Source organism: Suillus clintonianus, assembly GCF_016758775.1.
Source record: "Suillus clintonianus strain FC179 chromosome Unknown DEU56scaffold_69, whole genome shotgun sequence".
In the NCBI taxonomy this organism is placed as follows: domain Eukaryota; kingdom Fungi; phylum Basidiomycota; class Agaricomycetes; order Boletales; family Suillaceae; genus Suillus; species Suillus clintonianus.
In genome coordinates this window covers 178,741-200,989 of record NW_024539293.1, presented here as the reverse complement: position 1 = coordinate 200,989, position 22,249 = coordinate 178,741, and the positions used below count along the sequence as shown (strand labels likewise).

The 22,249-nt window shown below is 48.3% G+C and overlaps 7 protein-coding genes across 7 annotated transcripts; 2 read left to right on the top strand and 5 right to left on the bottom strand.

The window, feature by feature from the left end:
- Nucleotides 1-887: 887 nt before the first annotated feature.
- DEU56DRAFT_742053 (FAD binding domain-containing protein) lies at nucleotides 888-3,417 on the bottom strand (the record flags this gene model as incomplete). The annotated part of the gene is made up of 15 exons (XM_041348904.1): nucleotides 888-1,068; nucleotides 1,124-1,525; nucleotides 1,580-1,707; nucleotides 1,757-1,812; nucleotides 1,861-1,902; nucleotides 1,958-2,044; nucleotides 2,100-2,172; nucleotides 2,223-2,437; nucleotides 2,490-2,546; nucleotides 2,597-2,828; nucleotides 2,877-2,930; nucleotides 2,983-3,018; nucleotides 3,069-3,122; nucleotides 3,179-3,242; nucleotides 3,293-3,417. The coding sequence occupies 15 exons, from the start codon at nucleotides 3,415-3,417 to the stop codon at nucleotides 888-890; spliced, it is 1,806 nt and encodes a 601-aa protein (XP_041205573.1).
- Nucleotides 3,418-5,265: 1,848 nt separating this feature from the next.
- On the bottom strand, nucleotides 5,266-6,008 carry DEU56DRAFT_982612 (uncharacterized protein). Its single transcript, XM_041359900.1, has 3 exons — nucleotides 5,703-6,008; nucleotides 5,599-5,652; nucleotides 5,266-5,541 (listed from the first exon to the last, which is right to left on the bottom strand). The coding sequence occupies exons 1-3, from the start codon at nucleotides 5,777-5,779 to the stop codon at nucleotides 5,391-5,393; spliced, it is 282 nt and encodes a 93-aa protein (XP_041205572.1). The 5' UTR covers nucleotides 5,780-6,008; the 3' UTR covers nucleotides 5,266-5,390.
- A 1,647-nt stretch (nucleotides 6,009-7,655) lies between these two features.
- Nucleotides 7,656-10,040, top strand: DEU56DRAFT_957657 (dicarboxylic amino acid permease; the record flags this gene model as incomplete). The annotated part of the gene is made up of 10 exons (XM_041359268.1): nucleotides 7,656-7,796; nucleotides 7,858-8,182; nucleotides 8,237-8,254; nucleotides 8,314-8,735; nucleotides 8,783-8,840; nucleotides 8,896-9,144; nucleotides 9,201-9,273; nucleotides 9,329-9,453; nucleotides 9,505-9,547; nucleotides 9,598-10,040. 10 exons carry the CDS (start codon nucleotides 7,656-7,658, stop codon nucleotides 9,794-9,796), a joined length of 1,653 nt encoding a protein of 550 aa, XP_041205571.1. The 3' UTR covers nucleotides 9,797-10,040.
- A 475-nt stretch (nucleotides 10,041-10,515) lies between these two features.
- DEU56DRAFT_742098 (uncharacterized protein) lies at nucleotides 10,516-11,626 on the bottom strand (the record flags this gene model as incomplete). The annotated part of the gene is made up of 4 exons (XM_041348908.1): nucleotides 10,516-10,956; nucleotides 11,029-11,178; nucleotides 11,234-11,383; nucleotides 11,432-11,626. 4 exons carry the CDS (start codon nucleotides 11,624-11,626, stop codon nucleotides 10,516-10,518), a joined length of 936 nt encoding a protein of 311 aa, XP_041205570.1.
- Nucleotides 11,627-13,251: 1,625 nt separating this feature from the next.
- DEU56DRAFT_819547 (uncharacterized protein) lies at nucleotides 13,252-15,044 on the bottom strand. Its single transcript, XM_041354027.1, has 6 exons — nucleotides 14,944-15,044; nucleotides 14,564-14,894; nucleotides 14,233-14,505; nucleotides 13,958-14,173; nucleotides 13,724-13,855; nucleotides 13,252-13,672 (listed from the first exon to the last, which is right to left on the bottom strand). Exons 2-6 carry the CDS (start codon nucleotides 14,684-14,686, stop codon nucleotides 13,535-13,537), a joined length of 882 nt encoding a protein of 293 aa, XP_041205569.1. The 5' UTR covers nucleotides 14,687-14,894; nucleotides 14,944-15,044; the 3' UTR covers nucleotides 13,252-13,534.
- Nucleotides 15,045-16,196: 1,152 nt separating this feature from the next.
- DEU56DRAFT_819536 (uncharacterized protein) lies at nucleotides 16,197-17,324 on the top strand. The gene is made up of 2 exons (XM_041354026.1): nucleotides 16,197-16,470; nucleotides 16,545-17,324. The coding sequence occupies exons 1-2, from the start codon at nucleotides 16,387-16,389 to the stop codon at nucleotides 16,965-16,967; spliced, it is 507 nt and encodes a 168-aa protein (XP_041205568.1). The 5' UTR covers nucleotides 16,197-16,386; the 3' UTR covers nucleotides 16,968-17,324.
- A 355-nt stretch (nucleotides 17,325-17,679) lies between these two features.
- On the bottom strand, nucleotides 17,680-21,850 carry DEU56DRAFT_819532 (timeless protein-domain-containing protein). The gene is made up of 11 exons (XM_041354025.1): nucleotides 21,007-21,850; nucleotides 20,573-20,960; nucleotides 20,284-20,522; nucleotides 19,885-20,218; nucleotides 19,725-19,837; nucleotides 19,522-19,668; nucleotides 19,322-19,471; nucleotides 19,038-19,250; nucleotides 18,833-18,977; nucleotides 18,688-18,786; nucleotides 17,680-18,637 (listed from the first exon to the last, which is right to left on the bottom strand). The coding sequence occupies exons 1-11, from the start codon at nucleotides 21,826-21,828 to the stop codon at nucleotides 17,898-17,900; spliced, it is 3,390 nt and encodes a 1,129-aa protein (XP_041205567.1). The 5' UTR covers nucleotides 21,829-21,850; the 3' UTR covers nucleotides 17,680-17,897.
- Between the last annotated feature and the right edge of the window lie 399 nt (nucleotides 21,851-22,249).

Sequence of the window (22,249 nt, the reverse complement as noted above, 5' to 3'; positions counted from 1 at the left end):
GTGACTAGAAATACACTCAGTGGGTCTGCTCGGTGGCTGTCTGAGAAAGACATACGAGTTTGGATCAGGAGCAGGAGCAGCAAGACCAGGGACAGTCAACGCAATAACAACAAAAGCAACGAGGGCAGCAAATTGCATGATGGTCGATGAATAAAGTCGTAAGATGTGAAAACTCGATGCTCAAAGTTAGATGAAAGCGTACGAAGGTTTTAAAACTTGGGTGACTGAAGAGTTAGCAGCTGAGGTCCATGCCTTTTTAAACATGAGAAGACTGTGGGTGACGCACTATATTGTGCCTCCTTCCGCAGGTTATAGTGTCATGCAGTGTCCTGCCAGTGTAAATTTGGCCTCAGCCTAAATTTACAAGGACACTAGAAGATGGCCATGGTGGCTCATGATGAAGATGCTAGCACTATGCAGTGTATGATTTCCTTTTTGGTGCTGGTCATGCACATGGTTTTGCACTTCAGATAGCGATAGGAGGCACGATGCTATCTCACTCGAGGCAATATTGAGACTGGTCGACTGGGTTGCTTCTTAGAGCTTCAAACAAGGGCAGTCACCCTCTGGTCTCTACACTAGCCATATATATTAAAAAATCTAACCCTTCAGCGGCACCTCAATTGTCTTAGCCTAGGAGCCAACTACAGAAGTTCGTCGTTAGTGGCTCAGCGGAAATAACGTTTCAGGTGCAGTAAAAGTGGCTGGCGGTAGCTGCTCATCTGGAGGAAAGAATAAAGAGTTTTGGTGCGCTGTGCGGCGTGCCAAAGAGTACAAGAGTGGTTGTGGATATGTAAATAACTGGGAGAATTTCAGGTAGTGCTGGGAGGTAATATTAATGAAGCAGCATGTAAAGAAAATTTATCATTAAAACTAAGCGGGAATCTTCAATTCTTCATGAACGACGCGAAATACGCGTCAAGCACTTCAACGTGATCCAGTGGTGCGATGGCTCCAACATAGCCATCAGGACGAACAACAACAAAGGCGCCCTCAGGTCCCACTCCATAATATGAGTAACCTTCTCCTCCGAAGCTACCAGTGACATCGGTGTCATCAATAAACACCCTAAGAGCACCTCAATCAATACCATCACGCTTGACAAGAACTAGTAAACACTCACTTTGACCAGTGAGAGCGAAGAAGCGTAGGGAGCCGCAAAAATTCAAATACTTCCTTTCGGCCTTTGCTAATCGTGATGATATCAAATCGCGAGTTCCCGGGTGTCGCATAACGGTTCAAGAAGCACTCTGGTGCCTGCATGTCCGTGGCCATCGACTCGACCCTCGCCTGCTGAAGTTGGTCACCGAATTCACCAATAAAAATGAGCAATTTGAAGCGGAAGTCCGAAGGAAGAAGGTCTTGGAGCTCAACCAGACGTCCATCTGCTGCACGTACGAATTTGCATGGAGGGACACGTTTGCCGATCACGAGACCACTAGCCAGCTCCTGGTTTCTGTCATTGACTGCAATCGAAGGGTCATAATGTACCCCAATGCCACTGGTGAAGTCTGTTTGGAAAGCCCTACAACCTCGCGGCATTAGTGACAGGACAAGACTGTTGGTAGCATAATATCACTTCAAGACATGTTCGCCTGAATCCCCATTGCCGTTCTGCTCAGTCAAGGACTTGGAAGAGCAAAGGGTGGACCACATTTTATCAAATTCAATCAGATCTAACGCGAATTTACGGCGCTCGGATTCGTACTATCAATGGAGCGTGAGAAAGTCGTCAAATAAATGCACAAGAGCTTACCGTCGACAAAAGGGACATGTCTGCCCACCCGCGAAGAACTAGGGCAATTTTCCAAGCTGAGAAAGCCCTTTAGCTCAATGAAGGTCTCAGGCAAAAAAACATACCTAGATTATGACTATCGTTCATACTTGCGTTCATTCCTTGTCCTAGGATTTTATTGTAACCAGACTGAAAGCGAGGGGCCGAATTTAAGACACTTACCTGCTTTCGGAGAGTGTGTGTGGCAAGCATCGCCGGCAATAAATACTCTATTCTTGATGGAAAATTTTGAGGCTACTCGCTGTCCAACTTGAGCACAAACGTCAAACAAACACGAATTCATAGCAAATAGTCAGATGCATACTGATGTATACTGTCCACCAAAAAATCCCATTCGTCGGTATAAGCTTGTAAGGATGAAGCGCTTTTTGGGCAACCTAAGAGGAATATTGATGACTGCTCGTCATATTGGATAGAAACTACTTACTTGAAGGATCTGCTCTGGACCCGTTTTCTCCTTGTCTACCCTGCCTGTTGCTGGATTGATGACATCTGTGTCCTCTAGTTGTATGTAAACGCGAACGCGATCATCTTCTCGAGGTAGGACAAAAGCTGAGCCATAGTTAGAACGCACAACGGCCTTATTCCTAACATCCGGGAAGTCAGTGTCAGGCACCAAGTCCACGACACCCCAGATAAAATCTATGAATCAAGACTGAGGTTGCCGGGAATTCAAATCGATCTAGATTCTCACCAGTCTGTTCTCCATCCATCGAAATGTCGAACTGTTTGCGGACCCATGAGTGGGCGCCTGTCAAGGAAAATGATTATGATAGCTAGGTTGATATCTTCGGAACGCACCATCACCACCGACAACAAATTTAGCATGGACAATCTCTTCTCGTGGTTCACCCTCAGATATGTCTAGTCTTTGGAGCGCAACGCGAACTGCATGTGATGTGGGATCCGTCAACTCATTCTCATTCTTGGAAAGCTCTATCGAAGTTGGTATTGTCGATCGTTCAACCTCGACGCCGAGCGCTTTCATAGAATCTAAGAAAATGGCTTCAATGGCTCCTTGATGAAGTGCAGCCTTCATCTCATTCAGCTTATGCAGTTTCTGTCTAATTTATGAGCACACCTCGAATGGGTATCTTGCAGACGGAGCTGTGATGTTCTGTGTTCTGTTGGTAAACTAATAACGGACACTCAGTGCATAACCCTCGTTGATAGGGGAATTTACGAACCTCGATACCACCGGTCGAAGAAGGATTGTAGAAGGCCTAGGATGCAATGAGTCATGCATTCTGCAAGCCCGTGTTGAAAGGCGTACCGCTAGATTGATGTGGGCAGACTCCCTTATAAGGCGCTCGGCGAGTCCATAGCTCTATGTTCAACTTGTTAATACCGAGTCATAGTCAGTCAGCAAAGAAGCATTTTCACCTGCAAAATTTCAAGAGTGCGAGGTGAAATTCCATCACCCTGACCAGCAGCTAATTTAGCAGCTCTAGCGGGAAATCAAATCACAAGCATGCATGCCAGTCATTGGCCACTAACCTTTGATCAACGATCCGAACGTTTACTCTCGCATTTGCCAGAGCATTCGCACACATGAGCCCAGCAGGGCCAGCCCCAATAATGAGAACGTCGACTTCAGAGTGGCGTACGAACGATGCAGGCATAGCGAAACGGCTATAACTTATCAACAGGGAGAAATGTAAAAGATTGTGTCTTGATACAGGGGGTGCAGGTCTGCGATCCTTATGAGAGCATTCTTAAGGACAAGCCAGTCCTACTCGGATTTTTGCGGTAGAGTAAATAGCAATCAGTCAGGCCCGCGGCGCCACTGGAGATTGATATATTAGCTAATTGTACGGGGTAAGATGACACCCGCACCCACCGGAGCTATCTGAATGCAATGTCAGATGCCGCCTAACAAATTAGGTGGCAAAGTCATCGTATTCAAAATATGGAGAGAGCTCGTGAGAGCAAACAATGGATATTAGGAATACAAGATATATATAAATGAAACCAACTCACAGCGTTTTGTCCATAGCATCAGTTGTAGCTGCGGATGTGACTCCCCGCCTGGGGGATCATACTAAGAGGGCTATAAAAACGCTCGCCAGTCAAAAGCAGCCTCCAAAAAAACCCAACCCGAACGAAACACTTACTAGTAGTACGTGCCTGCACGCCCAACAGATCAAACATGCTTTTATGACCTTCTGTGACTTACTAGCATGACGATGGCGTACCACGTGGTTGAGGATCTTGTTGAAAGGTCGGATGGTGGCGGTGGCACTCATTGTGATTGCGTCAATCAAAAACATCGTTTGGTGTGCGAAAGAAATGTTTCATTTAGATACAAATCTTGCATGCCAGTGATATCCATAGCAATGACGCGTTTCCTGCAGATGACCGGTGACCACTGGCATGTGGTGTTATATATAACTAGAGGCCGGTGCGTTAAGGTCGCACGAGGCGTTCAATTGCACCAACCCTAGCTACTTGTCGAGTGCCCATAGCTTCATCGACTGCCCTTGAACGTTCTTTAGGTCTACAAATAGGTGTTATTTGATATCAGGGAGTGCGGTGACTCAGTACTCTGGATAGCTGAGGGCGGCATGTGACACATAACCAGCCTTGTCCCATGTCAAAACTGATGCCATCCCAAGATTAGACGGGGGTGATTGACGACGCGCCGACCTAGCCAATTTCGAATTGCGTACCGAGCGGTCCTATTCTCTTTTTTGCTTCCAAACGGCGCTGATTCTTTACTGGCAGGTTTACACGCATTGCCCCCGGTTCCGCGTTCTCTCTGAACCTCTACATCTGCATCCCTTACAACCAGTCCAACTGAGACGCGCACCCCTCGGATTCTAGCCAGATCATAGACAGTCGCTCCTGAGTCCTTCTTGCTTGTGTTGTTCGAACTGTGGGCGCAGAAGTACACCCTTGGGCACAGCATGTAGCGGCATGAAGTGAGAGGCAGATGGAACACGGGAATAGATTTAAAATAATAATAGTTGGGAGCGGGGTCTAATATAACGACGATTTATAATTATGTAATTGTGGAAAAGGGTAAACATACATTCAAATTAATTGATCCGGGAGAGGTCAAGACGTTCTTACAGATCAATCGTTGGACGTAGGACCATAACCTTGTTTGAACTTCTGCTTCGTCGAATGCTAGTTTACCGGCTTCATCAGCCCCAACTCACTAGATCTAGATTATCTGTGCATGAACATTTGAACGCTGGACTGGTGTGGAGTTACATAGAATGTACTAAGTCTATATAATAGTAAGAACGCGCACAGTTTGTCAACCGTACAGTGCCAGTTACTGAGTACAAAAACAACGTACGAACCAAGAAATACTACACGCAATAAAAAAGGAGTCCGCTTGACGCTCGGCGTTGTTGCTGCTAGTTCCCTCTGTAAACGAGTCAAGAGAAAGGGGTGGACTCCGTGCAAGCTTGGCTTACTACATGACGCACCACCTGACAGTTAACCTCATCACACTCTTCGTTGATTGGACACCGCGTCTTATTATCAGATATTTGGTTACATATCGCGCACCCCCCATTTAGATCAGTACTAGTCAGTTCCCTACCGCCACCAGAATCATACGCTCTTCCTCGTTGCTGCTGTGCGATCAGTGTTCACCGTTTACCGTAACGGTGCTCCACCCCGCTTGACGCGGACGTCTGGTCGTTTGACGTTTGGTGTTGTTGCTATTGGTTCTCCCCAAGACCACGTCCCCTAGAGACCCAGAGCCATCTATGACCTCGTCCGGGGATTTTTTACTGTCAAGACGTCAGTATTGATCGCACTGAACACGCTGCATTGATAGGATAACTGACAAGTGCACGCCCACGGCAATGGAGTCGTCACGTTTGGAAGTAACCTGTGGGTGACTAGGAATGCATTCAGTGGGTCTCTCGGTGGCCGTCTGAGAGAGACATACGAGTTTCCAGCAGGAGCGGCAAGACCAGGGACAGTCGACGCAACGACGACAAAAGCGACAAGGGCAGCAAAACGCATGATGGTCGATGAATAAAGTCGTAAGATGTGAAACCTCGATGCTCAAAGTTAGATGAAAGTGCGCAAAGGTTTTAAAACTTGAGTGACTGAAGAGTTAGCAGCTGAGGTCCATGCCTTTTTAAACATGACATGCGTCAATTTGAAAGCAGCTGCAGTGTCCTGCCAGTGTAAATTTGGCCTCAGACTAAATTTACAAGGACACTAGAAGATGGCCATGGTGGCTCATGATGAAGATGCTAGCACTATGCAGTGTGTGATTTCCTTTTTGGTGCTGGTCATGCACATGGTTTTGCAGTTCAACTTATCTCAGATAGCGATAGGAGGCACGATGATATCTCGCTCGAGGCAATATTGAGACTGGTCGATTGGGTTGCTTCTTAGAACTTCAAATAAGGGCAGTCACCCTCTGGTCTCTACACTAGCCATATATATTAAAAAATCTAACCCTTCAGCGGCACCTCAATTGTCTTAGCCCAGGAGCCAACAAGACCATCGATGACGCTACCAGAAGCAAAGGTCATTGTTGTTTTTCCAAACAGTTCAGCGTATCTCATAGTACAGTTCGGTATCGCTTACCGCGCAGAATGTTCGTAGTCGACTTCAAACAATCGAATGGGATCGGAAGGTGTGCTGCGCATCATGAACAAGGGGTTGTTCTCCATTATACTTCAATACATATTGCTGCATCTCAGATCCTTTGCGAGCACTGCCCTTCCGGCACTAGGTGCTACGCAGGCATGAATTGTCACCGATATTTGTGGACCGCTGCTCCTGGCCGTGGGTCTCTGCAGCGCTCTAGGTGTGTCTTGCTTATCTTTATATATTGCTCGCGTGACGCGCCTCCTTGGTCTTCAGGTGTGCTAAACACTGCGCGGTGTCTCCCTGCTTTGTTGTGGAAGAAGATATAAGGATTGACATGATATCTGGACTTCCTCAACGGCAATTTCTAGGTCGTTGTGTAATTGCTTGGAGTAGACAAACATTCTTGGCCGCTCAGCAACAACATCAGCTGGAAGGCCTGACTCAAGATCCTCGTGTATAGTGCCGGAGCGACTAGAGGCTCGACTACTAGATTCCATTCAAATTGGGTGCTCAATTTGAATTCGGCTTCACCCAATGACGCGCGGCGTTTCAAAATGGCTGAGCGCATCCTCAGTGAGCTAAAATTCCCTTGATACGAGGAATATCCTGAAGATCGTCATCATCGTTTTGCACGAATTGAGAACGTAGTATGTGAACTGCGCACCTCGCTTCCGAAGGATCTCCCAAACTTCCACCGTGCCATCCGACGCGCCATAAAGTACACCGTCGGAGTCGAACATAACATTCAGGTGTCGTACAAGTTTAACATTTGTCAATTATGCGATAGAGGTAGGTATCATGATTGTCAGGCGCGGTGGAGCGTGTCACGGGCTTCCGCTGTGGTGCGGGTACGTCTAGTGGCGCCGCTGGGAAACGAAGAGCCAATACTATGATTGCCTTTTTGAGAATGACCAGTCCCTCATCATGGTTTTGCCAAATGTCATATCAATAATCAATTTTCAAGCGCTACTTCTTGTCTCAGACGACAATGCGAGGCACGATGACCCAACTCGAGCCTATGAGACTGGGGGGCGTCTTACTAGACCTTCAAAAGAGAACAGACATACCACCTGTCCTCTGATACACCACATGTCGTACGGTATGTTTAAAATTTCAGTCTGCCCAGCGGTACCTTGTCTTTATCGTGATATGATTCATGCGACGCTTTTTTTAGTCTCCCTCTGTGAACACCTTGGCGAAATCAATTGCAAGCGACTCTGCATGTCGCTCAAATGTTGGGAAAAAGTGCGCGACCTTATCTTCATTCGAGTCTCGTCCCCTCCTCAACCACAATATGGACGCGCACAGCGATGACACCGAGAAGAAGCTCGACAGCTTCGAGGCTAATAAGGATTTTGACCCCGTTTTAGTGGACCCCTCTGAGGAGTTGAGCTTGCATCGCGGTCTGAAAGCGAGACAGATATCCATGATAACGGTATTGCAAACCGTCATGACGTGTTTTACAACACTAACTAAAACTCTTTTGCTCTTCCTAGCTAGGAGGCTCGCTGGGCACAGGTCTCATCATTGGTTCAGGTACCGCCCTCGTCAGAGGGGGTCCACTGGGTCTCTGGTTCGGGTACTCCTTCATGGGCTTGGTCTGTTACTTCGTCATGATCTCGCTAGGAGAAATGGGTGCATATCTCCCTCATAAGAAGGGCTTTGCAGGCTATGCGACTCGTTATGTCGATCCTGCTTTCGGCTTCGCCCTCGGATGGAATTATGTGTTCAAGTACTTTATTCAGACTACGAACAACGTTAATGCGGCTGGCGCTGTGGTGCAGTATTGGACTTTAAGTGTACCGATTGAAGCTTGGATGGGTGCGTGCATCTTATGACCGTTCAATTACGCAGATGACCTGATTCTGGCTTCAGTGATTTACATTTTGTTGAGTACGACGTCTGTCCGACCGGGTCGTACTAGCTCAGCTAACATACATGCCTTACATCAGTATTCCTCATCAACTTGTTGGGCATCCGCGTCTTCGGCGAATTTGAATTCTGGTTCTGCAGCATCAAAGTTGTCGCTTTAGTCGGCCTTATCTTGATGGGCCTCATCATCGACCTCGGCGGTAATCCCCAACACGATCGTATTGGCTTCAGATACTGGAGAGCACCCTACGGACCTCTCCGTGAATATCTTCTTGCTGAAGTACACGACTCTCGTCTCGCCCAGTTTCTTGGGTTCTGGAGCAACCTTACCACAGCTTTGTTTTCGTACATCGGCACAGAGTTGATCGGTGTGACCGTTGGCGAAACAGAAAATCCGAGGAGAAATGTGCCAAGAGCTATCCGTAGGATGTTCTTCCGTATTTTGGTGTTTTATGTGGGCGGTACTTTCGTCATTAGCTTGACGGTACCAAGTAATAGCAGCGTACGTGGCATCATATGCGGAAGGGGCTGTTCATGACTTTGCTGTAGGCACTTTTCGTGGCTAGTAAATCTCCGGCTGGTGCTGCTGCATCGCCATTCGTCGTAGGTATGTGCTTTGTCCCCGCTTATGGGCCAAACGGTGCTAACGTCCCATTGATTAGCGACTACCATTGCCGGCATCAAAATCCTGAACCATGTCATCAACGCCGTGGTGTTAATCTTTGTACTTAGTGCATCGAACTCAGACCTCTATATCGGCTCCAGGACACTCTACGGCCTCGCTGTGGAACGCAAGGCGCCTCGCATATTCGCCAAGGTCAACCGCGCCGGGGTTCCTTGGCCCTCGCTCATTCTGAACACTCTGGTCTGTTTCTTGACATTCCTTAATGCAACCTCGTCGAGTTCCGTTGGTAATGAATGAATGTCATCTGTTCGTCTTATACACGTTGATCTTGTTGTTCGATAGCGTTCGGCTGGTTCGCAAGCCTTATTGCAAGCTTTGGCGCTATAACGTGGATGTGCATATCTTATACGCATATGTATGTTACTCGCAATGAGCGCATGGTCGTTTTCTGATGTAACTTTTTTTTTCAGCGCCTTCATGCGCGCGCTGAAAGCGCAAGGAATAGATCGAAACACTCTCCCTTACAAGGCACCCTTCCAACCATATGCGTCATGGTTTGCCTTGATTTTCACAGGCATCGTGCTGTTTTTCAACGGTAGTACTTATCTGAGCATGTCTTAGAATTCGCGCTAAACACACTAAATAGGTTTCAGCGCTTTTCTGCCCTTTGTATCGTCCTCATTCATCACGTCAGTGGCGACGGCGATCATGATCCTCTGGAGTACTAATCACCATCCAGATCTTACATCGCCATTCCGATTTTTTTATTGTTATGGGGCGGATACAAGTTTTACTTCCGCACTTCGACAATCCCCGCTAGCGAGGCCGATCTCATTACCGGAAAACGTGAAATCGATGAAGAAGAAGAACGTTTCCTTGCTCGGGAAAAGCTCCAAGGTCCACGTTCTGGATTGCAGAGAATTTGGGATGGTCTCTAAACAATCTACCACTGAAACAGCAAGTCCTCCCCAGTTCTCGCAATCGCTTCCATATTGTAACAAAGTTCTCGCCTCCAGGTTATTTCCATCCCAAAGCCTCAAATTAATGCACATTTGGGTATCACGAGCCACGTATTTGCTCTGGTTTGAATTGAGTGCGAGATAAGATACAACCTACTTTTGAACGTTAAGGTTCGCGCGGCGTTTGATGTCGTTCAGGGACTCATAATGAGGTCCTTTCAATCTATGTCGCGAAGGGCGGTTCGCGCGCGGGAAAAAGTCATATTGGCTCAACCCCGGCGCTCTGCAGATTTCCGGCCTGAAACGCGGGACAGGGAGATAATGAAATGGATGCGAGACTTCTTTCTTCCAATCACGCGTCGTGATGGGGCCACATGGCCTCATCCGCATCAATCTTTACTACTAAGTTGGGTATTTGGGCGCCCAAACGGCGTTTTCTTGGCCGCTCTTGGTCATGTGGCGCCGGATGCCGCTGCCAATCGATGAACTTTGTGAGTGATCATTCTGATCGCCCTTGATATGCCTTCCTTGGATTTGGGGGACGTGCATACAGCTAAGATGGCATGAAACAGGAGTAAAGAGCATACACGTTGTGGTTATCATAAAGTTCCTAGTAAGCGGCGCGCCTGAACGAGAGAATAAGTAACGCTATTCTTTTTGGGACCTCCTCTTTCGGAGCCTTCAAGGTCAAGGGGCGCCTACGAACCTGGTGTGTTCATAGAGAACCGCTCGCGGCGCCTAGGCTTGTTTGCATCCTTGCCCAAAATCAATTCATGTTTACGGCGGTACAGAGTACGGGGCAAATCGAAGGTGTCAAGGTAGAGCCGATCCCTGACTTCTTTTCTGATGACGTCTTGAATATGTTCCATGAAAACTTTGTTTTGCCCAAGAGGGATGTAAACCACGGAAGACATAAGGCTACGATCTTCGGCGGACAAAGCCATTCCGATACCCCTCTCGTGATTCAGGAAGTCGGAAGGATATTTAGCTTCGCGGGCGCATCGGTATGCGGGCGAAAACTCGTAGTCTTCCATGATCTCCGGGGACCAGGTCGTAAGCCCTTGCATGGAAATCTGATCGAGCAGTTTTTGATTCAGCGCGACGGCGTCAATTCCATTCAATTGCTTCAATTCATCCCACTGAAGGACATCGGCTGGAAGTTAGCAATTTCCGAACGGCGGGAGCGAACTGCGAAGAGTAAGACATCTTACATCTCGAATGTCAGCGACTAGCAAAGAAGTGTTCAGAGAGTTTTGGCGAATGTAATTTATGCAGGATTGAACGGTCTTGATGCCAGGGTGGCCGGGAGCAATTTGGTGTTCGGCTTCGTCACCGTCTTTCTTCTCGAACCATGTCATGATCTGATAGCAGAAGTGGCTTTGAACGGTGGATTAATTGCGATGCTGAATCACTTACTGGACCGACATTCATACTCAGCATAGTCGCACCGGCTTCGATGCAGGCGCAGGCATGCGCAAGGGAGGTCACCATTGAGAGATGTATGCGTATTTTGTACTCGTTCGTGAGTTCGTGCGCAGCACGGATGCCTTCTTCTGTCGCTGGCAGCTAAGGACGGTCAAGGGAAGGCTGCATACGCAACTAGGAGCGCATTACCGTGATAATAACCCTCCAGCGTCGGACATCAGCTCCGTCAAAAAGATCCATGAGCGCGCGGGCTTCGTCCACCATGGCAGCTTTATTGTCATGAAAGCGCGAATCTACGAATACGACCACCGGGCCAGTGACTGATTCTAACATGGCCAGGCCGAGCCTAAAAAGCTGCAAGACCACCAGTGAGCCTTCACGCATGTTAAAAAAGTCTAACCCACGAAATGTCTAAGAACATGTTTTACATAGGTCTTTTCTGCGAGGCCATGTCTGTTGTATGATCACTGAGCAACACGCTTGAAACATAGGTAACCAAAGGACTGACGGAAATGCTTCTAGCACTTTCATAGCCGCAACCCAGGCGTGATAACGAATGCCAGTCGTTTCCACCAGTTCACTGACATTCCTCGGGGTGAGAAAGCATCCCCGAACGCCATGAAAATTCAATGCTGTTCATATCATTAATCAATCACATCCAGTATCAATCACTGTGGAACATACCCATAATATCAGCTGTATCGCCATAGATCGGCACATCCTTGTAAGGAAACGAGGGGACGACCCCCATTTCCTCTGCCTCGTTAGATGAGGGCTCAGGGAGGGCCTCATATTTGCTGCTCATCCATAGGTCCAATCGAACCTTGTCCTCCTTCGAAATCGGATAAGTTCCCTGATAATAGGTCCGTTGGGGCTTTTGTGGGTGGTGCACATATTCATTGGCAGTGGCGTTGGAAACGGGCATTCTAGAAGATAGGTTAACGTTCCCTGCATCCCGGCCAGCTTTTTGAAGGAACAGAACGTCCACAACGCCGAGGATGGACGGATGTGGCTCATTATATGCTCGGTGCTTTGACATTCAAAATGGCATCTGTCCGCTGAGGGATTCTTTCCTGTATTTCTGAAACACATCAAAGGGGGATAAAGGGGGGGCAACTTGAACATTTCCGTTTCATTCTCGAGCTGCGCCGACACGTTCTGACAGATCTGAACGGCTTTGATGCGTCGGAGAGATAATTTCGATCATTATCAATCATCAAAGACGACAATAGCCAGCCCGCAGCATCAAAGGTTAAAAAATGAGCTTCATAATCACTGGTATGTGGGCGTTGGAAGTCTAGGGCGCAGTATGCCACGGTGACCGTCAAGCCCAGTCGTCAAGTTGACAACGGAGCCCCTGCGGTCTTTGCCATTCGTTTCATGAATTCAATGCTCCGATAAAGCTGCTAGATCCAGCCAGCCAGGTGGGTGGGGGACGCACGCCCGGCCAAGGGTATGTCGTTCTAACCGGAGGAAGGCCTCGAATCGGCGTTAGTCCGAGCCCAGAACTTCTCTTCATCAATCATGGATCCAGCGAATCCGATGCACATCCAAAGGAAGCCCGAAGCTCGAGGTAGAGCTGTTCGCAGAGTCCAAAGATGAAGAGGGCAGTGATTTTTTAGAGGCAAAAAGGGTTTTGAATTATGCCCGAGAGAGTGACCCGTTCGTTTCCATCAGAATGTTCACTGCCTTGGTTGTTCTAGTGCGCACTTGGCGCTTGGGAGAATATGGTTATTTAAAATTCGCCGTCGACGTCGGCAACGTGTAAGACCGCGAAGAAATGATGGGATGACCGAGGAGGTCAGCTTCGCGCTGACTGGTAAGCAGGAACGAGAGCGTTGAAGTTCGCTGAGCTTTTCGAACAGGTGTACGAAAGGATATACGTAAATGTCATCGAAGAATCTGGCAGATCATTTGAAACAGCCGCGAAGGCCAAATTGACGGGGTTACCAAAACCGCATCAACAGTCAGTTGATCGGAGCTGTGCAAAATTGATAAGGTCCGTAGGGGGATACAAGTCCAGCAATAATACCCATAACACACCTACTTACATTACAATAAGTATCAAGTATTATACAATTCATGCACATATATCCACTAGAATGCGTGATAACTTTTTACAGTGGCGAAGGTAAGTATTAGAAGTGGTAGGCTGTCGTAGACTCTAGAATGGCAAAGAAAAATAGCGATGAGACAAAGAGAGCTAGGCGAAATGCAGCGAAACAATGATAGCACTAGAGCGGGGGTATCATCTAAACCGAGGAGAAGAGAACAAATGAAGACATTTCGGCTCTACCGATGAACCTGAGCACGTTCGGCCGAATAAGCATGCCAGTTATCCACTTCAGCTTCTGGCACAGTTTGGGCAAATGGGGGGAGGGTAGTGTGGTAATGGTTGGAGGGCCCATTATGGTTATGATGGTTTGATGACTGCAAAAACCAGTCAACGAGCGGACGCAATATTTATTCCGCACAACTTACGCTGTAATGATCGTCTTCAACCTTGACGGAACCGTAATGATTGGAATGATAGCTGCTTGGAAGCGGGTGATGTGATAATGAACTTGGGCGACTGTTAACCGGGGAATGCGATGAGTGTTGCATTTGGGTAGGCTGCTGGTGGGTGAAACAGAAAACAAATGGTCACTAGGATCCAGAGAGTTCTCATAGAGTTTGGAGGACATTATGTCACTCGCGCAAGGAAAAAGCACTCGCCGAAAATGGAGGACTTGATGTGGAACTTGATCCGGAGGGGGTGTGAGGCATATGATGAAAAGCGGGAGCGTGCAAATTAAAGAGTGAGGAGTTGCCTGAAACACCGCCATGACCAGATGTGCCGTTGTGGGAGGGTATATTGCCGTACTGGTGATGGGAAAGCGGCTGCGGAATTGTAAGGGGAGGGGGACGATCACCATGAGGGGCGTCTTGGGGCTAGAACAAAAAAAGGGCTATGAGACTATAAATGGTGTTGTAGTGAGGTATCAACGCACCAAGTAGAGGTCGTCCATCTTCCGTTTCTTGAAGTCGCGGTCACAGTTACGAGTGTCGTGGAAGTTTGACATGGAGTGCCTGCGGTAGTCAGAGGACAAATGACTACCGCGATGGTCAGCTTCCAACAAACGCCTCATTTCTTCATTTTCTTTCTGCAAGCGGGTATTTTCTTGCTCGAGCTCACGAATCTTGACCAAGGGGGGCGGTAAAGCAGCGACCTGGTCTGGGGTGAAACCTAGAGCAGTCTGAAGTTTTGTGACTGTCTGCTCGAGCTAAAAACATCGAGTAAGAAAACGCGTCAAGTTCGCGTTGTATAGCGCGACAACGGACCTGCTCAATGTAGGCCTTTCGCTTTGCACGATGGCGAGCTTGAGCTTTAGCATTACGGCTACGCTCTGGACGATCGGGTTGTGACGATACAGATTCAGCAGCGGAGTGAGCCATCGAGGACATGTAACGTTATAACGTAACGTTTAGAGAGAGGAAGGATAGTTCGGGGTTGTAAAAAAAAAGATTGGACGGTTATTATAGTTGGCGTACGTTGAAGGACTCCACAAGAATTGACGCCCAAGCCGTTGCAACTATTCCAAAAAGAATTCAGTGCCTCGGATTCCGAATTATTCGCTTTGAAAAAGTCAGCCGACATGTCTTCAATGCGACCCTGGTGGCAAGCTTGATTCCTTGCAATCTTGAATCAAATCTTAACGAACCTTGATGAGACATTTTGGATCCCCCCCCCTCCTACCCATCCCAATCCCCCTTCTCAGTCACGGAAATCCCTTTGACTGTTCAACACCGCCGGCCCCAGCTGCTACAAAAAAAGTACTTACATATGTAGTTATAATATTTTCAAAAAGAGTTTCCCCGTCGGCAATTTGCGGTTGTTCCATCAGGCTATTGCCGCTGTGCCTTAGGGATGAGTTCGTGTGTTGATCCCCGATCAATAAAAAAAATATAATAAATCTACTTCCGCGTGTTCAAAAAATTCCTCAATCTACTCAATTTTTTAAAACTCAGAACTCCGCGATACTCCGCCACGTCTACCACACCTCTTTCGTTATTGCGAAGTGTTCGCTGAGATGCACTCCCCGAATATTATTGGCATCACCCTCAGCGTTCGAGCTCACAGTACAACCCTCGGATATCCACGGTAAGTTGCTTCGCACATGTCACCCATGAACCCCCGACATTCAGGGTCCCCGTCTTTCTCCGTCTATCATAGTATTAATGTAACGTCAAAACTCGTATGTCCTCCAGCAATCATCCTTCTGGGTAATCCCCCTCGAGTAATTGTAACGTCAATCCAACGTATGTATGTCTCTATCAATCGCTCCGCAATTCCTGGGCAATCCCTTCAAGTACAACTCAAAATGCACACTCCCTTGACATTTAACGACATTTGAGTGACAGATGGCCTCCTGAGCTTCCCAACAACCCTTATCGACCACTTGGCAGGATCCTGCCAAACAAACAATTGAGCGGCTATCAACATCCGCTCGATGGGAATTTTCATCTTCTCTACACCGTGCAGAAATGGTGAGGTGCCAATCACCTGCCACCTCGGCTATATATCGGTAGACAATTAATCGAAATTCTTAGCCACATATCTTGGGAACTCAACAAACACCCAAGGTACCTTTCGGTGAGATCCGGTTCCGACAGCTACCCATTGTCCTAGTCCAAGTACTCTCAAACAGTCTCAAAGGTACTCCAACTTGAGTTCCAGGTAACCTAGGCCCTCACAAAAGAAATAAAAACGTGACATTCCAGTACCTCGATGCCTTTTGACAGCCAGCTCCGTGACTAGCGGGGCCTATACTCTTTCTCCAAATCGCAATAAACTATCTCAGACGTGCTAACCAAGTTGGTAGTATATCCACTTGCAGAGTGAACCCCACCAATTCAATCGGCAACCCCCGACTTAAAGTCCTCCCACGCGAAGGCTGTGCAAGTCTCTTCACGCCAAACTTCTCTCCGATCCAAGCCTCTGGTGATCTTCATTTATTAGCCAACCTGGGTATGTTTGCCGCATTAATGTCCTGCCTTTTGTACGTCATGTCGCTCCCATACAACGCCTCACAGTCGCGTTCGAGGGTCAAAGCGGCAGGGCACTCAGGTTCGACCTAATAATAATCGCCGCAGCTAACCTAACAATGGTACACACGGACCCATTTTTGCGACTGGCATCAAGTCGAGCGCTTTGTATCCCTGCGGTTCGGAACCTCCAATATAGGCATGTAAGAGCCGAAGGTCGAGCACCTCGCCCATTCAACCCCATACATAATATCTGATGCGGTTCCAATTATGATAGGCGCAAGGCGTGGAACATTCCACCATAGGACATGGGGTCGCGGCTCGGTGGCCAGTGGCCGACCATCCTCCTTCCTCATTGGAGCTTCGTCGATTTATTTCTGTCCCACAGCCAACGCTCACGCTCATTGATCGAGGCCGTCCTTGGCTTGGCTATATACATACATCGTATATTGGGATGGCATATTTCCAAGTCTTGGTCTATAACGCCGGAAAATCTGGCTGCCCAGTGGCGGCCACAAGTCTGATCGTGGTGGCATTAATCTTCACAATCCTGAGCACTCGGATGTCGCGATCACCGGCAATTAAGCTATCTCGGGAGCTCTCCTTCCAGCCTCATGGAAAGGTCAAGGCATATCTAACCGAGATAATGGGGTTACTAGCACACCTTCCAAGATTTGCATGGGAAGAGGCTTCAGCCTAAACTTCTCAGTGGAGGTGAAAGAAGTAGATCATCTTGACCTTCGGGACAATGTTTCTCCTAGGCTCTCTGGGAGAGAGCTCCTCCGAGTCGAATCCCGAAGACCAACTTTTTGAGATGAACGGATATCATTTGCGCCGGCGCCTTCGTATGTAAGTATGAGCTCTTCGGGAAGGTTGTCAACTTTAATAATGCGGCCCCCAATTGCAACGGGGACAATTGATATAGCCCGTTGGCTACTCCTTTTGCAATAGCAAAAGAGCACTTCGGAAAGGAGCCAGTAGCTTACCTTCAAGGCCTCTATCCGCTAAATTTAGCAGGTGGCATCCGAGTCAACGCAGCTTATGTAGATATATTTACCTATCACTACGCTGTCTTGCAGTCAGGTGAAAAGGGATTTACAAGCGGACCGGTACTGACACTTAAGACCAAGCTGGCAATGGCAAAAAAAAAGTTGACACGTTGGAAGCGATTTGATCGCAACGCCCTAGTCATTTGCGCGTGGGCTCCACAACACTTTATACAGCCAAAAGGTGGCAAGTCGGGTCCGCTTTCAGATATGATTGTGAAATGCAATGCAGATGCAACGCGTCCGATTCCTTTTTGTCCACGTGCAACATTGCACCCTCAGAATTGCAACGCTGGCTGATATCGACACGGTCTCTCGCAATTGCTACTGAATACGGGCAGAAGGTGACGGAGGTGACGGCTTGCAGCTAGATGTCACTGAGTTTGTGGCCCCTATGCATACCCTACTTGAGTTCCGCGGGCTTAGCGCTGAAATTGAACAAGAAATACTGGTGAATAAATTACCGCCAAGCGAGCTCTTGGGATGTATATAATAGCGTCTGTTGCAAAACTTAAAACCATGAAGAAAAATCAATACTACATTCAAACGGGATGACGACACATGCGGTCATGACGGATGGACTGTCACAGTTCATCATCCTCGGAAAGGACCAGTCGCCCCTTCACGGTGCGTCGAACGCCCACTGACATCCCTGCATCACCTTCGTCCACGGCGTCCATAGAAATCTCTTGCTTTGCAGAACGCTTTGGAACCGGCCGAGGTCTTGGGCGTGCCCTAGGTGCACGCCGAGATGCTGGAGCGCTAGGACTTGAGGAGCGACTTCTCCGCATGGATCCGAGGATATCATCTTCACTGTCCAAGACATTTTCATCGGCGCTGGACTCTCCAGCCGGTTGATTCTCGGAGTTCCCCACCCTACCCTTCTTCCTAGCCTCAACATCTTTACCTTTTCTCCGCCGTTTCTTGGTTCCCGCTGCTCGCATGGTTCCGATCTTGCCACTTTGCGCTGCTGCCATGGCAGCTTTATCTCTTAATGCCTTTTCCCTTTCGAGGAAGGCCTCCATATCCCCGTACTCCGCATCACTGTCCTCAATGAACTGTGCTGACTTGTATTGCGTTTCCTCCTTCTTTTTCTTCTCCCGTCTCTTGCGCTTGGGTTCGTCATCATCGACAAGCTCGACGTCAGAGTTAGAGGGTGATCGACGCCTGCGTCGCCGACGGGTTTTCTTGCTCAAGAGTTGCGAAGCCTTCTTGCCGTCAAGGTCGATGGGATGTTGGAGGAATTGATCAACGACATTGAGGCTGCTTTGGAGCTCAGAAGGAATAATTGCTGCTGGAACGATCCACTGTAATTCGTCACCATCTATGAACTGATCAGCTGGTCACTGCTCCAAATTTCGCGATAGAACGAACCTTCGTCATAAATGGTGAACTTTAATAGGCGAAACACGAGCTTCAATGTCGAATTCTTCGTTGCGGCTTCTGCATGTTCATCGCTGATGTACGGTACCACTGACAAGGCGTTAGCGCAGAGGGAAAATCATCCAGAACCACTTACAATAATCGATAAATTTGGAGATTGCGTCTGCGGAGGGAGTTAGCTTCTTCTGTTCATCGTCGTCCAAGTCAGTGTCTTCGTCTTTGTGCTTTTGATCCGTCTCTTCAACAATCCTATTGCGCTGGCGAATGACTAGCACCAGAATCTATGCATTTGGGAAATGATTAGGGAGTCTTTGGCCAACATGATTGACATGGAAACGAACGTCTTTGACCCATTCTACAAGTTCGGTCTTCCTATCTTCCACCAGCGCAGCTATTGCAATTCCAATTTGCTCACTCCATGAGTAACCCTTCTTGACCTGCACCTCGGGAGGGAATTGGGTATCTTCTACTGTCTCGCGCTCATGGCGGCCTTTGCGTTCCGGTTCCCAGCTCGAGTACTGTTTCCAGTGTCCGCGGTTCTTGGGGAAGAATGCCTGTTTCAGATTGTGAGACAGATAAGCATTGTAAGCGTTAGCATGTGAGATAACAAAAATGAAAACCTCACCTCCACCGCAAGGAATGGCTCTTCTTCCAACGCCTTGAAGAACCTGTGCAAAATGAAATTGACCAATTTCACAAGGTCCTTAGACGACTGGTCTTTCGGCAATGACTTTTGATCATCGAGAATAGATTTGAAAAGATTGAGTGTCGATACCTACAAGAAGTTGGGTGTTAAGAGACAAACAGCATGGAATTGCAACGTACGTTGAAATATAGACCTTCTGCCTTAGCTTTGACGACTTGTCGGTGGATCAAGCTCACCACCCTCTTCATAAACTCGGCGGAATCAAAGTCTCTGTAGCGCGAAAGATATGTTAGCAATGTCTTCGTTATCTCCGAGTTTGCGAATTTCTGCCATCAATCAAGCAACTGTCAAACGATTGTTCCGCTTCGACCGTGCTACGCACCATTTCAAACGCATCAAAGGTGAACATTGTCTCGTGGACGACCTCCTCCTCACTATCTCCATCAGGCTCGTTCTCGACGTCAGGCACACCATCTTCATCAGCTAATCCCTGACCTGCGATAACTTAAAATGACACTGAAGGTGGAAAATGCATGGCTTACCCGTAGTCTTCTTCCTCTTACCCGGCTTCTTTTTCCTGACGTACACTGCCCCGGTATTTTCCTTCCCCCACCGTTCCAACATCCGTAGCAAGGCATAAGCGAGATGCACGGTGGCATTTAAATAGGCTAGCGATTGTGTCCCCTCTTTGTACGATCGGAGGCTTTCGAGCGAGATGTCTAGAACTTCGCCATTATAAATCAGCTGTTGTTGTAAGACAGCAGCAGCCTCATTGAGCTGTGGGTCGGAGATTACCGACGAAGACATGATGTCGATCAGGAGAAGGAGCTGGGTAAGGCATTCTATTCCCGCTTGCAGCTCGTTCCACATTTTCGGCTGAAAAAATATGGCTAATGTGAGCCAACGACCTGAACAGGTGATAGCTTTGACTTTCGCGATACCTTTTCTTCCATGGCTTGTCTCATCCGCTTCAGTACCCAGATGATCCACCCGCGGTCGGTAACTTCCGCTACTAGCCCGAGGTTCCATTTTCGCTGTCCTTCGACGGCCTTTTCGTTGGAGCGGGATATAAGGAAAAATTCAAGGAACCACTTCGTGACGTAGAGGAGTCGAAGATGATCCTTTTCTTTGATCTTCGGGCGCTCGGACTTGATATCTTTGAGTAGAGAGCGGAGGAACGCTGCCGAGAGAATCGTGAGGACTAGGAGAATGAAAAGCAACTATACAGACGATTAAACGATGAATCCACAGACTCGCGGGCAAAACCCTGAAGGACTATCTTGGCTTCTATAGATAGATTGTCCTCGCGGGCTAATTCGTCAATTTTGTTGCTTTTGCGAGCTTTAGAACGCTTCGCAAAGTCGAGGACGCTTCCAGACTCTCGTGTGATAGCTGCCTGGCGATGAAGGACGAGCGGTCTGGACCCATGACCGCTCCCATGCGCTGAATCGTTTCGGTCTTCGGTGTCTGCATCTGGAGCTGCTGATCTCTTGCTCGGCTTAAGTTGAACGGAAACAGTTGTTCCGAAACGGGAGTGGCGGGAAGATGCATTTCTTGCTAAATCTTTCTTTTTCTTGTCCTCTGCAACAAGCAGCCGGTGAAGGTTTTGCGTTGGTTGCTGAGGTGCCGTTAGAATACAAGCAGAAGAAAAGAAGGCACTCCACCTTTGATTGATCTATAGCCAGTAGATGAGGTTTTACGCCGCGAAATAAGAGGTAGAGTATCTCGAGTACAAGGGTATTTGATGCGTTGAAAAGAGGATCGTTAGATGTATTGGCAGCAATGGTCAGAAGCAAGTCCAGCGTGTGTGTTTCCGATAGTGCTTTCACAAGTCTAGTCTGCAAACTCGAGTACTCCGCCTGGTCCGCACTGAGGTACATATTTGCAGGGAGGTCCTTGATGAATATCAAGTTCCGAATGAGATGTAGAACCAGATTTACTATCTGTCCGTCGCGCTCGTTCCTCTCCTTTGCGTGCTTTGAGATTGGCGGGAGTACAATCCCGAAGAGGGCTTGCATAACGCCTGGTGTCAGAAGCGCAGCCTTGTAATTGAGATGGCTGAACATCAGCTGGGTATAATCCGTCCCTTTATCAAGCTCCTCATCCAGCTCCTGCAGCTCCTCCGCCATATCGATTGGCCAGGTCATGGCAGTCATTAAGTCTGCACATGCGATGGCCCGCTTGTCTTCCACGAGCCCCTTGCCTGCAGTCGCCAACAATATCGGCACAAGGTCATTTGGGAGAACCCGGGTCTCCCAAAATATGCGCGCTACCGTACGCTCGTCGTCTGTATCATCCTTTCGCCAGAGCTTCTTCAGATCTCGGAGACAACCGCTGACTTCATCGCCCATGCGGTAGGCGCCGCCTTCGTAACCACCGAGTGCATCGACGACGCGTTGAACGACAGGCTCTAAAATAGCCCTTCTGTCGATTTCTTCTGGACCGGATTCATGAGATGAGTGAATAGAAACGACATCGTCATCCATGGGCGAGTAGTCTTGTGAGCAGAAAGATTCACGGTGCTTGACGCGAACCGTGATTGATGCAGACGACACGGTCTGTCACACCACGTGATGAAAGTCACAGTATCGAGTTTAATAAGATTACCCAAGGGCGGGCAGCGCAGACCTGGGTCTACAAGATACGTATACGACTTATGCTCGGTGTTGCCCTCTCCGACTCACGCGGTCCCCCTCTCGCGTCGGGGACCTTATTGCTGGCTATCCCTGACCGTCTGCGTTCACACGCGATGGAGTAGCTGAACTGCGGTCACTGAGTGCAGCGATACTGCGTTCCTCGTACGTAGGCCACAGCACTTGTATCAGCGGCGCGAATAGAATACGATGTATCAGATATGCAACGACGTCATTTGACATATAACCTGTCAAAGGACGAGCTTCTCTTTCC